This window comes from Onychostoma macrolepis, chromosome 19 (assembly GCF_012432095.1).
Source record: "Onychostoma macrolepis isolate SWU-2019 chromosome 19, ASM1243209v1, whole genome shotgun sequence".
In the NCBI taxonomy this organism is placed as follows: Eukaryota; Metazoa; Chordata; class Actinopteri; order Cypriniformes; family Cyprinidae; genus Onychostoma; species Onychostoma macrolepis.
In genome coordinates, this window is record NC_081173.1 from 10897902 (window position 1) to 10912643 (window position 14742).

Here is a 14742-nt window from a genome sequence, read left to right on the forward strand (position 1 = left end):
ATATACAGCAGCTTTCTGCCACCTCATAATATCACTGCAGCAATATCACAAGAGCACTTAGCCAATCAGTTGCAAAGACCTTTAAATGAAAATACATAAACATTTCCCAAAGTGTCAACTATTACTTTTATGCTTTGGAAACAATTAAGGAGGGAATTAAATGTAATACTGCAAAATCAATATAGTCATAATACCAACTGTAATTGTATATTGATGAAAAAGGAGAGAAGGAACAATCTGACAAGTGGGGGCGAAACATTATAAAACAGTCTCATGAATTTTAATCAGGTGGCATAATATTAATTGTGCCCAGTAGTTGTAACTGCTTTAGGTGGCACTCATTTCGGTTAGTCATTAGGTTAGGCTGACATATTGGAGACTCCACTAGTCACCGTGACCCAGGTATTCTGAGGTTATTCTCAGCAATACTCATACTTTATTGCCTCAGGACCAGAGAACAGACTTCACTCTCCACTTAAGGGGCTGCAGGCCTCTTTGAATAACTCATGAAGCACATGCAAAAGCACACAAGTGTGTATTTTGTTTCCATAAAGTTGCCCTTTCTCAAACACTTTTTGATCGAATTAGGTTAAAGAAAAATTAGTAGCTGAACTGTAAAAGTTTTTGGGGAAAGTTTATGCTATAGGCTGCAAGCTCGATGGCCTGTAGTGAACTGGAAAAGATTTGAGGGACTCTCATGAGCTGGTTTTATTGGATGGAGGTTAAATGCTGGAAGATTTTTGAGACTTGGATTTTGAATTTCCAAAAGAAAACACACATAAATTGCATGATGATTGAAAATAAAAGGTGTTTGCGGGCAGAAATATTCACATCTGAATTGGGTCAGTCCAGTTGAGTCACACCTTCCACAGATCGTTTGCTATCACCCTCAGGCCATCCAAGATATGCTTGTTTCTTCATCTGAACAGATTTGGAAAAATTCACCATTGTATCACTTGGTATCACCAGTGGATCCTCTGCAGTGAATGGGTGCCGTCAGAATCCAAACAGCTGATAAAAACATCACAATAATCTATAAATAATCCACGCAACTCCAGTCCATCAATTAATGTCTGGTGAAGTGAAAAGCTGCGTGTTTGTTCATCATTTAACATTCAGCTAAAATATGAGTCCGCTGTCCATAATATTGCTTTCTCCAGTGAAAAAGTTGTCTTGTCTGAATCAGGAGCGAAATATGCAAAGATCAAACATAGTTTATAAGTGAAAACAGTCCAAAACCCTGGGATTGAGATTCGAATTCACAACCTTTGGATTACAAGTCCAACTCTCTATTCATTAGGCCACAACTGCCCCTTTTTTAGGTTAACTATTCCTTTAATGTCATAATTGTCATGAGATAGTTTCAAAATATCAAAGGCAAATCTGCCTTTATACACTCTATCCAATAAAGATAATTTGCTGTCAATTTCAGTTCAAATATCAGTTTTTTTAATGTGCATGTGTTTTTTTTGTTAGTTTTTTTTTAGCCAGGAAAGTATGGGGGGGGGGTTTCAGGAAAGGTCCCCAAGACGGGACTCAAACTCGGGAAGCCCAAAGCCCAACAGCGCTATATGTTGGTGCACAGGGCACGAGGCTATCGGCACCAACGGTTCAATTGTACTAATTCAATATTATGTCAGTTTAGCTGGTTTACTAAAAATATTTTAGGTTAGATTGGAACCTAGTTCCCTTGCAACAAAAGTTTTAGCACTAGGCTAACAAATCTTACAATTATCTGAAAAAATAACTAAAAGAAAAAGGTTTTCTTTGGTTAGGTTTTATAACGCCTATAGGACACCAAGTCAGCAAGGTCCCCAAAAACATGGGTGCATTGATATATCTCAAATATCAAAACTGTATATAAGCTGAAAACTACTTCCTGTAACACAACAATGCCCAGTGGTGATACCATAGTATCATAAATCTATGTATATTATCTTTAAATATCTATATACACTACAGCATATCTAATTATTCCATCTATCTGTTTTAGCACACTTCTGCATTTGATAAACACTGCTCTCTAAAAGCATGTGAAAGCGATGGGTAATGTCCAACACAATCACAGTCTATAAATAGATACATAGCAACACATTTCCATCCAATCCAAACTCAGTCAGGCTGTTCCTACAGTTTAAACCCTTCAGGGAAAAGACAAAGATCTCAGTCATAATTTACAGTCAGGGATTGAATGAAATAAATTACTTTCATACTATTCTTTCTACTCTATATTCTCATACATACATTCATTCTCATAGAGGCAGCAGGTAACAGGGTTTCTGCAGAAACATCAGTTAAATCTGAGCATCCAGTTCTTCAGTGCTGGATGGAGATAACAACATGTTTAAAACAGCATATCACAGACAAAGCACTTGTCATCTGCCAGAATATAAACAGGCTTTAAAATATAAATTTACCAGTGCAGTTATGTTTATATTGAGCTAACAATTTAGATTTTTCACAGCCTTTAACGCCAAATAAGCAACAAAATAATATGATATTGGCAATGTTGCCCAAAAACTCACTACCTTTCAAATGTTTGAGATCAGTAAATATTTTTTTAAAATTAATACTTTTATTCAGCAAGGATGCATTAAATTGATCAAAAGTGGCAGTACAGACATTTACATTGTTCCAATAGATTTCTATTTCAAACAAATGCTGTTTTTTTTTTTTACTTGAATCGTGATTTCAACAGAAATATTAATCAGCACAACTGTTTTCAACATTTAGAACAGTAAGTAATGTTTCTCAAGCACCAAATTGCTATATTAGAACGATTCCTGGAGGATAATCTGGAGTAAAATTCAGCTTTACCATCACAGGAATAAATTACAGTTTAAAATATATTAAAATAGAAAACAGCTATTTTAAATTATAATAATGCTTCGCAATATTACAGTTTTCTCCTCACTAAAGCACAAATCACAGCAGTTGTGCTCTTTTTCGGCAATATTTCTAATACTCATGCACTAGGAGTGAAAAAAGTCACATTACATCTGCTTGAAACTCCATTTAAAGAAAAAAAGCAGTCATTGCATCTTATTACATTCTGTTTGTGCTGCTCCAAAGAGTCATTTAGGAGAAACCATACAGTAAATGTTTTTACAGTATGTTAATTTATGCAAATTGTATAAAAAGGGGAAATTTCTGCCCTCCAGAAGATCAACAAGCATCCTCTTTGGCATATCAAACAGCAGATATCACTCAAAAGAACATGCCTGATCATGCACTACCTTATGAAATGCCAAACAGCCGCGATGTTTCAGCTCTACAGCAACATGCTCATCCGAGTTATCAAACATATCTACTAATGTATTTCAACACAATCAGAAGTATACACGAACGCCCACTCGACACTGTCGCTCTAATGTTAAGATATGACACATAAAAACTACATCTCTACAGGATTCTCTCACAACCACGGCCTAAACTTCCCACCCTGTCCCAGCGTGACCCTACCGTCATCATCAAAGACATCCTCTGCCTCCTCACGCATCAGTTCATTTAGGTCATCCTTCGTGATGTCAGGAAAGGCCATTCCGTTTTATCCTCTCTTTCGCTTAAGCTTCTGAGCAGTAGCTATACTGTAAAATTAAATCAGTGCTCGGACTGTCTCCCCCCCAGGCGAACGTGAAGCCCTCTGTCAGCTTGAGCCTGAGCAGAGAGGCGAGAGGCAGTGAACCGCTCTGAGCTTCTACTCACTGCACCAAGTCGAGTGTGAGTGTGTGTGGGAGCCCACACCATCCAGGCCAAGTTTCATCAACAGGATGATTTCATAATCTCCTGTGTGAGTGTCAGAATGAGGGAGATAATGTGTGCGTGTGGTAAATATGCCAAGCCTGGTGTGTTGAGTGGAGGTCAGGCCGAAGCATCTGGAGAGCCAAACCCTGTGTAGTATTCATCTTGAAATATTACTAACATTATTCTTATGTTTACCTCATAAAAATCAGTATAGACTTCACAGCAAAAAGACAATACTAAAAAGACAATAATACAAACGATCAATCAGATGACAAAATGCATGTACAGTAGTAGATTGTGACCAACAGGTTTGTCAGCAAAGTTGTGTTCATGTTGAATGCCTTAGAAACTCAGACCTGATATAGTAGGCTTTATAAGGTTACGGTGCATATGGTTAATCACTTACAATTTGTAGTGTGTTTGAAAGCTTCTATCATGTTCTAAAGTGTTTCTGAAATAGTAACTAGGCTGCAGTGGATTTAAGTCTTTCTCTTTCATTTTGGTTTGCCTCCTTATGAAAGCTCTGCGGAACCGACCTAATGACAATCTCATTAACGGAGGGGTCAGCTCACACACTCACAGTCGTATAACAGCAATTATTCACTTCAGGACTCTTTAAAAACATGTCCTAAATAGAGGAACCAAAATAGATCCACCCACACTTGTCACGTTTCCAGGAAACATTTTAATGTGATTGCTCCATCCTTTCACATTTTGTGGTGTTTGTTATAAGGCAAGAATCACTATTATTATTATTATTCAAACACAGAGTTTGGAATTTGAACAGTATTAAACTGTGAAATGTAAAACTTGTATTAAACTTGAACAGTTTGTGCTATGGGCATGAAGGATACATCAAATGATGCTTTTCCAAACAACCAGACTTATGCTTTTCACCTGGCAGACAATAAGACATCAAATAAATTCTATTAGCAAAAGCTTATTTTGAATGAGGAAGCCATAGAGAACACATAGCAGATTGACTCCTAGAACTACCTACGTAAAATGTTGTTATTTTCTTTCTTTTTAGTGTTATTGAATATAGCATTTACATTAGGCTACCTACCACTTACCAACTACTTACCACCTACACCAACTAACCTGGTTTAAACTAAAGAAAATTGAACCATAAGTTGAAGAAATCATGTCTGTTGGGGAAAAAACTAAAAAAAACTATATTTTTGAACTATATCAAAACAGAGATTTTGTATGTTTTGGCACACATACAAACACAGCAAACCTTATTTAGGCTACTGATAATTTCTTATTTATGTGCACAAAAAAACTTTTCCACAACTTTTCGCTTGATTAGCGACAGGTGTGCATTCCACCAGCCTAACTAATAATCAGTACACGTGCATAGATTTGTTCCTACCTTCGTTGAAATGTTAATGAATCCTGATGAGGCGACTGTCCGCAGCTAATAATTTGCATGAAACGTGCCAAATTATGTTCATATAAGGCCTTGCTGTACCACCTCACGTATCTCTCAGTCCAGCTAACTTTGTCTTGTGTGCACGCAGTCGCATGCCTGTATTAGTGAAAGAAACCTGTTCGGTAAAAAGCTTTGAAGCACTATATGACTCCCGTAAACACTTTTCTTATAATTGTGAATCTTAATGAGATGGGTCAGGTCTATTTTTCTTCATATGGTAAAAGTTTGTTTTGGTAAACAGATTAAAACCTGGGGCTAGATGAACACTAGCATCTAAAATCCCCACAAATCTCCCTGATTCTACAGCTATGCAAGCAAAATTACCTAATATTGTAAAGATAGATGAGTGAAATGTGTTTGGTTGGAGATAGACTGACTCGCCTCTGGCCTACAGTCGCCTGGTGGTGCCTTTCAGGTCTATGCGCATGAATAATGAAGGACAAGAGAGTAATAAGACCCCTGAGGTAGCCAGGAGGAACTATTCTCTAGACCAGACCACACACAATAAGCCTGACTACAAGTAATGTTAGTGTGAACCTCAAATCTAACGCAAAATCTCTGTTAAAATCCTTCTCATGCAGTCATCATTGGAATATATATTGGAGAGGTTCCATAAAACTCTTTTTGTTATAAAAAAAAGTCACAAATGCTGTCACAGGAACGACAGCCTTTCAAAAGGCACACATTTTTACACCCAATGGTTGCATTTTAGTCTCTTTAAGTAGATATTTGTATAACATATTAGTACCTTTTGAAAGGGTACCATCCCAGCAGCTTTTGTAGCTTTTTTTTTTCTGAGATTGTAACAAAATGTGTAAATAAACATGCTTTAAATCAGCTGAGCAGTGATTATTGCTGTATATAGTATAGTCTATAGTCATTTAAACCTTTAAAACATATCTGTACATAAAATCAACAATAAAATTATAATTTCCTTGTATTTGTTTTCCTCGTCTGTGATAAATATAAAGATGAAAGCTTTTATGGCAATACAGGCTCATCTACAGTCTGTCCTGCTGTAATGCTGTTAGTCATACCACTCAGAATGAGCAGCTATCATACCGACACACACACACACACACACACACACCTGCTGTTATCAGCACATCCCACGCACCACAGGCTGCCCTAGGTAAAAACAAGAAACACACTGTATGAAAAATATGAAACAAAAGCCTTTGGGAAGGACAGTAGTCCGCACGATAAATCCACAAACATTGTTACACAGTTTAATAGAGAAGCTGAAATATATTTCTACCGTCACTCTGCTGTCTTTATTTTATGGGAACATCTTAATGTCTATTGCCATCATCTTAAAGTTCTCACATCACCTTTAACTTTCCTAACACAACTCCAATGTCTCTTCTCAAGAGTTCATCCATATGTCATTTTTAAGTCAGTCAGATAAAAGGATTCTGGGTCTTGTTCTTGATTCGGTAAAGTAGCAAGAACTGCATAAGCGCTGATATGAATAATCTTAATTCACGTCAGTTATAGCTTAACAATGTGCTTTACTTATGCAAGAACGTGTAACCTCTTTCAGATGGAACCGGTTGTACTAAAAGACTCAGAGAGATGGTAAAACAAGGAAGGACGTTGAAACAAGCAGAGGAAATTCTCTTATTGTGCCACTTTGTTCATTGCTTTCCACCAAGAATGCCAACATATATATATATATATATATATATATATGCATCTACTAAGAACTGCGGCTTTGCCAGAGAGACAATAAGAAACATACTGCAATAAAAGGCGATTAATGATCTGGCACATATAGTAAACTAAACATCATGCTATTCTTACAGTGACAAGTCAAGGTCTCAGTAATGCTGATTCAGTGCACATTAAAGTGGTTTAAGAATATGACCGGTCTGCCTTTAATGCTTGCTGAGTCTGTTTCCAGATTCATTTTGAGGGGTTGTTGGAGGAAAGTCAAGGAATGTAAATGAAATAAGTCAATACGAAGCACCCTCGTGAGCAAGAACAGCTAGCGATTGTTTGTCCAAAATGACAGTAGATGACAGATTGTTTTCCTTCCTAAAAGCTCTTCAAAACTGTATTCCGCATCAGGGTCAGCAATGCAGCCATAAGGGGAGGAGAGTTGTTTTATTTCTGATTTTAAACTCTCAGTGACCCAAAGCCACTTTGCAAAGCCTCACTGCTTACTCAGAAGGCATGGGAAAGAGGGCACAAGCAATGTGACAAACAGTTTTACTGAACCACACCCTGTGCCAGTTTCAATATAACTTCTGTTTTTTACCACTAAACTATTTTTCATATCCCCAAGAGCCTTTAAAGGACAAATGCAAAAAGTTTGAGTCAAAAACTAGCTTCGTTTTATGAAACTGAATGCATAATTTTCATGATATGATGTTTTCTCTGAAGTGGTTAATACCATGTTAGTAATGGTATCAAATGCTAGCTTCATGTTGCTATAAGCTATGGTACTGAATGAGTACAAAAATGGTAATACTAACAAGTAAGTAGCAAAAATGCCTCCGAACATACAAGTGAACTCCAGTTTAGTTTGAAATTGTTCATAAATAATCACGTGTCTTAAATCCTCATAATGCTCCCATCACAATTCAGTATTCACTGAAGATGCAGTTTCTACAGTCATCTTATTCAAAGTACTTGAAATCAGCAATTTGTTGCACTTTAATTAATTACTGCTAAACATTATGGGAGGTGGATAATTAAAGGGACATTTAAGCAACCATATAACATACTTTTTATGAGAAGGACAGGCTATGGGTGGAGAAGCTTCTGTGGTTTGCATCACATCCGTTCCCACACAAACAGGTGACCAGAGAGCAGGGATGTGTTTGCAACAGGGGGTGGAGAGAGAGAGAGAAAGAGGGAAGGAAAGAGCCACACCTTCCAGATATCTCTAGCATGCTGATGTTGGTTAACAGCAATATTGGTCATGCCTTAGTTGTGCCAGAAGTTCGCACATTTACCACTTCCTAAAAACAAGCAATTCAGGGACAGAAAAAAAAGTGAATTGGTACACATGGGGTAAAATTACAGCAAAGTTGAAGTAATGCTGGTCAAACCAATAATATCTCCATTAGACTTATTAGTAACACATGATATGGTAATATGCCTTGACAAATGGGAATTGTATGGCTGATTGTGTATGTAAGGGGGACAGAGAGAGAGAGAGAGAGAGAGAAAGGGTGGTAAAAAAAAAAAAACTGAATGGGGCTTTTTTGTTGAGCAAACTAAGTACAACAGTTTAATAAAAAATAACTATGGCAAACTATATACTGTATATATATATATATATATATATATATATATATATATATATATATATAGAATAACTATTGTTCATATTAAATTACAAAAAGACAAAAATTATTAAATGTATAGTAGATGTATTATTTTATTTATGTAAATATTTTAAATAATTATTTATTATTTAATATTATATAAACTAGGTGATTTTGGTTTGCTATTGGTGATAATACTAACTAATAAAATAAATAAATATTATAAATATTTAACAAACTAAATAAATATTTAAATAAATAAGTGATTGTTCTGCTATTTGGTGAGATTACCAAAACAAACAAACAATGCAAATAAATGTAATAATGCAAGTAAATGTAAATATTTAAATCTAAATATTGGTGACTGGTTTGCTATTGGTAAAATTACCAAAATAAATTATTTTATTTTATTTCATTTAATGGTATATAAGTATAAGTAAGTAAGTAAGTAAGTAAATAAATGTAAGTTAATATTTAAAATATAAATATTAGTGATTGATCATTGGTTTGCTATTTGTGAGATTACCAAAATAAAATAATTTAAATGTAATTTAATTTAATATTTGAATATTAATATTTGTATACATATATTAGTGATTGGTTTGCTATTAGTGAGATTACAAAAATAGATAATTAAATGTATTATTTATTACTTAAATATTAGTATTTGTATATAAATATTAATGATTGGTTTGCTAATAAAGAGAAATTATCAATCAATCAATCACAACAAAACCTCACAAACACAATTTTAGAAACCCAGAAAGTATTTATGTATTCATTATTTATTCATTAATGTTATTTTAGTGAAAAATAGTTCATTTGAAAAAAATCATTTCTCTTTACCCCTGAACATGCTGAGAACTGCTTGGTGCTGGGCTCTTAGTTTTCCATCCTAGTACTGAGTGTGAGATTCCCATATGGAGTTCCAGAACTCCAGACAAGGAGCTCTTTTCCAGTTTATCTACATGAGAATGTTCTTTCCCAGCATGCCCGGCGAGGCTGTCACCCTCTGCTCATTCAGCCTAGCCAACCCAGAGATCTTGGCATTCCTCAGTAGGCCCACATCCTGCTTTTAAAACAACGATGAGCCATGGTAACATCCCAGAATCCATCAACACCAACCCCAAACCCCCAGGCCTCACAGACTAGAGATCTCTTGAGAACCTCGGGACCCCTCATTTAGGATTGCACAATGTTGTTGTCCCGTCTGTTCCAGCAATGTGTACCTGTTGGGAAGCTACTTTTGTAATACAACATAATGCTAAATGAGGCATCGTCACCCTGTTGGTGCATGATTTATGGGCTTCACATGTGTCAGGGTTGTTTTGTAATCATTCCTTCAGGCTGCTTCTGGTTTCTTTACGAATTTATAAGTTAGAATGACTCATTTGTGATCGTCAGCTTTTTGGAGACAAAATAAAACTGGTAAAGACACAGCATTCTGCCATCTGTTGTCTGGCTAATAAGGTTACCACTGATAAATATTCATCAGACGTGCATCCAAAAACTGCATGTGCAAAACAAATTTTACATAAAAAAATAATCATCATAATAATTATAATTAAATTACAGTGTTATGGATGGTTGCATCTAAGTTGTTATTGTTAACTAAAATGATTACATTTATTTAATTTATTTCAGCTTCATTTAATTAAAATATAAATATTAGATAAAAAATAAATGTTAGAAATGGTCATTGGCAACTAACTGAAACAAATATGTTTAAGTTAAAAAATAACTAAAACTGAAGTAAATATTTAAGCTAAGTAAAAATAATAAAAAAATTACACTAATAAAAAGTTGCAAAAGCACATAAAAAAGAGTAAAAACCTAAACTAAAATATTAAATTGGAAAAAAAAAAAAAAAAAAAAATATATATATATATATATATATATATATATATATATATATATATATATATATATACATATATAAAAATCAGTCAAGTTGATTCAAAATATTAATAATTCTGTAAACGGTATATAAAAAATACTAAAATAACAATGTTCTAAGCATGGCATGTTGCCCAAGTATTTGATATTTTACATTTGGCTTGGGTCCCTCCTTCACAGGAAGCCCATATCATTTTTGTTATTCTTCTTCATATTTTAACCTAAATCTGATCACAAATAATGAAGTGTACATTTTTTCCTCAACAAGCCATACAAATGGTATTATAGACCTTGAGTTACATGCTTTAATGTAATACTTTGGGCTAATGGTGTGTTTAAATTGTTAACCCTTAGTATCCACCCACCTCCCTATACTTCCTATTTACAAGAACTCTGCAGCATATCTGAGGTTTGATTTCATTCAATCCCAGCTGATTCTTTTGAAATTAGCATCTAATACACAGAGAAAAACAACTTAAAAACCGCTGAATCATTCAAAAGATGAATCACACACAAAGGTCAGTCTAACCCTAAGAAAAAGTAAACACGCATGAGGTAAACAAGGTAAAGGAGCCGTGTTTCTTAAATGTCTTTGAACCTGGTGCACTCATGCTGCATGCAGGCACATAAATTCCTTTCCAGCAGGGGCCATTCAGGATTACTGACATTGTGATCAAAGACTGTGAGTTTGTTCAATCCTGAGAGGACCCGCTATGGTTGATGGTGCTGTGACCCTGTTCGAGGGCCCTTACCTGCATCAGCATGCTTCAATGGCCGCTATTGTTTTATAATATCAGGGCCATGTGGTCATTATGGTCTTGGGTGACTCAGTAACACTGGATGTCTAAATTCCTCATGTAATATCTTTCCTCTGAGAACAACCCAATTAGAGCCATACAGCAAGATGGTGGAAGATTGTGCAAATAAAGAGATGGAAACGAAACAAGAGGAGTGTGAACGAATTACATCTCTGTAACCTATTCCTCTCTGAGGTGCTTAACCTCCATATTAAGGATCCTGTATTAGCTCTACAGAGGCGTGTTGCCATGGAGTGGGAAGAAGTAAAGCAATACATGTAGAAAAAGACAGGTAGCCAAAAGCAGAAAATAAAACAAAACCAAACACATAGGTCTCAAAACAATATATTTCATCTGTTTAATGATGCTGCCCTCACAAATGAGTCCTCAAGATCAAGCATAATTTTCAGCTTAATGAAAGAGAAATTGATCCTGTGGCTAATTTTACACAATGATTACAAAATTGGTCTCGTCTTTTAAAAAGGTTTCTGTTTAATGAAAAATTAGCCTTATTAAATTAACTTACTGAATCATTCATATCAAACGATTCGTTCAAACGGCTGATTCAATACAAACGAAACAAGTGAGACCATCCCTGCGTCCCAGTGTGCATACTATCCACCCTACCTGCCCTAAATAGTATTGAAAATTACTAATATCACATAGAATTTAGGAAGGTTAGTTTGCACATTGGAACGCAGACCATGGACCTTTGAATCACTGGCTCACTAGATTCGTTCAAAAACTGATTCATTCACGGAATGAAACGCTGTGTTGCTCTGCGCTGTTGTATAAAACTAATAGCACATTTGTGCTTGCGGCCTCGCGCACATGTGCTGATATACAGAAAAGTGCTTGTGCAATGAAAATAAAACGTAAAAACTCATACATGGATATTTTTTTGTTTCATTGCTGGAATTATAAGGGCATTCTAACTGTATTCTAATGAGCTTCATCGCGCAGTGAATGATTTAGGACTCTCCAGACGTGTTTTTTCCCTCAAAGTTGGATAATGTCAGCTCTCTTATCGTCTCTCAGTCCCTCACAGTCACACATAGGGGAAAGTGAGGTGAGTTGTGCCAGTTTTTACTCAAAGTGACTTTAAAGTGAGGCCATGACAGTAATGCCTTCAACTTAAGAATGTACATACTTCAGGATGTGGTGCATCCCTGAGAACAATAACTTTGGATCTGAAATAAATTGTTTCAGAAATATAGCTTTTGGGAAAAAAGTGGTCTTGTGGCACAACTTGCCCCTGGTGCGGGGTAAGTTGTGCCTTTGGGGAGAATACATTGGGGTAAATTGTGCCAGTGATTTCTGAAGTAAAACAGAACATTTTAATGTTATGAACTGTAATGCTATATGAAAGCAAGACAAATGCAATACAAAATTACTCATTTAAGGTTTATTTAGATATTGTCACCCTATTAAACTGTTTTTGGGAAAACATTAAAAACTTAAATACACAATATATGATATTTGTGAATCATTTCAGGCAAAAAGGCTTTGGCAATAGATGCCTGTTGACATGCATAGAACGCTGTCTGTCAATTGTATAACATAGTGACTAGGCTAATTTCTAAACATGCTATTGTGACTTAGGCCACTTCAAAACTGGCACAACTTAACCCAGGCCCTTTGGCACAAATCACCCCAGACCCACAAGTTTGAAAAACTATCATGATCCAGCAGTTAAGAGCTAACATCACGCTAACTGTATAGACTCATTGTGTAGCCTGCAAAAGCACTAAAACATGTGTGAAATGTTTTCAAACTTGTCTATAATTGTTCAGACACTACAATCAACAGTTTTTTGAGCTAAAATGTGCTTATCTCTCATGCCATGTGTCTCCCTTCTTTGGAGGATGAGTAAACTGGATGGCTTTTCAAAATTATGTGGTCACATGACCAATTTCTTCTATAGTTTTCCAGAAACAAGGGGTGGAACTACTTCCCCCCTGGCACAAATCACCCCACTCTCCCCTACATTGAATGTCTTTAAATTCTAATCAAGGAAAAATCATACCTTCTGTTGTCTTCTTTTTAAAGAACTTCAAAAGTTGCGTTTGAACCATTTTGCAAGAAAAATGATGAAATTGCTTTCGCTTGTGCGCAGCTTGTTACAGTACAAAGTTCTGATTGGCCAATCGCTGTTATTTAGTTTGTAAATGATCATAAGTAGAGAATTTTAAAATTTCATGTGCATGATAAATTTTAATTAATACACAAAATTAATAATCCAAAGGGGATGGTAAGGGGAGATGGCGGTTTTACAGAGGGGATGCTTTTTGTCATTTTTTTTTCGACCAGGGGGATGCCATCCCCCCACATCCCCCCTCAATTCGAGCCCTGCCCACAGCTAATTGACACTTTAGTTGGGTAAACTTTTACAGTAGTGAAATTACTATGTGTGTTTTTTTTTTGTGTGTGTGTTCTCGTGTATTCCAATAGTAAATAGAAAAAATCCACAATAGCATTTCTATGACTTTCCAAAAGATCGAGAGATTGATTACATTGGTCAAAAGAGAGAAAGATGTCAAATTTGTCATCACTCTGACAACCATTGTATTAGAAACACTAATACAATACACACTCAGCAGCATTAACCAGTTTTCTGAAATTTAAGCATAACATTCTAAAATTCTAAAAATGAAAATATTTACTACGTTAATAACTGTGAAAACATCGTCACAGTCTAAAAGGGGTTCATACACAAAAAGACACAAACAGTGAAATGTCATAGTGCTGTTGGCACATTGCTCAGCCAATCAAATCCAAGTAACAAACTGTTGTATAATATTATTTAGTGCTTCCTTTTCCATCGCACTCAAAATGACCAAAATATGCCTTCGTTACAGTGCAAGGAAACAGGAAGCTTTCTTCATTTCCTCCATGAACACTAAAAGTTCTGTGGTTAACAAGTGCAATCTTCATATTGCAAAATGTTGATTTCTCTGAAAGTGACAGGCTTTATCTGAATCACCCTCTGAAGTACAATCTAACCTTACAATGTGTAGACTAAAATATTCAAACCTGATACTCTGAATATTGATATGACTACAATGACACTTAGCAACACCACAGACCTCATTGCGGCATGTTTAATGTTCAGGCGTCTTCTCTCTAGGGGGTTCTTGTGCCTCATTGTCAGGCCTCTCAAATGGCAATATTAAATAACAGTCATTGTTGGCGAGCTAGTGTTAAACAGTCGGCTGCCGTGTGGCAGTACGCTAGGCTGCTTGAATGGACCTTCCTGAAATAGGTGTGTGTGTGTGTGTGTGTGTGTGTGTGTGGTTAAAAGGGATTGGTTGTGTTTCCTAAGGACACTTTTGAATTGCCATCAGACACTATGAATCTCCCATCTGGCCAGAAACAGATAACAAAACATAAAATGTAATTCTTGTGCAGCTAAGGATTTACTACAAGGATAAGCTATTGAAACATTGTCCACTATCATGCAAGCACGGCAGGGGCTCCAGTGGGTGGACACACTGCAGTCTCTGGAGTGTTTCTGTGGGTGGAAATGCTCTTCAGGCTCTGATCAGAGCACTAATCTGTCTGATTGTAGACAGACAGTCGTGTCAAATAGGACCCT

The 14742-nt window shown here is 35.9% G+C and overlaps 1 protein-coding gene across 5 annotated transcripts in view; it reads right to left on the reverse strand.

The window, feature by feature from the left end:
- ripor2 (RHO family interacting cell polarization regulator 2) overlaps positions 1–14742 on the reverse strand; it is a 67641-nt gene that overhangs the window by 47243 nt on the left and 5656 nt on the right. For 3 of the 5 annotated variants that reach the window (XM_058753573.1, XM_058753569.1, XM_058753568.1), the window contains exon 1: positions 3463–3699. The exons of the other annotated variants lie outside the window; for them this stretch is intronic. In XM_058753573.1, coding sequence (XP_058609556.1) covers positions 3463–3541 — 79 coding nt within the window. In that variant the 5' untranslated portion in view covers positions 3542–3699. Of the gene's footprint in view, positions 1–3462; positions 3700–14742 lie in introns of those variants that run through there. 5 annotated transcript variants of the gene reach the window in all.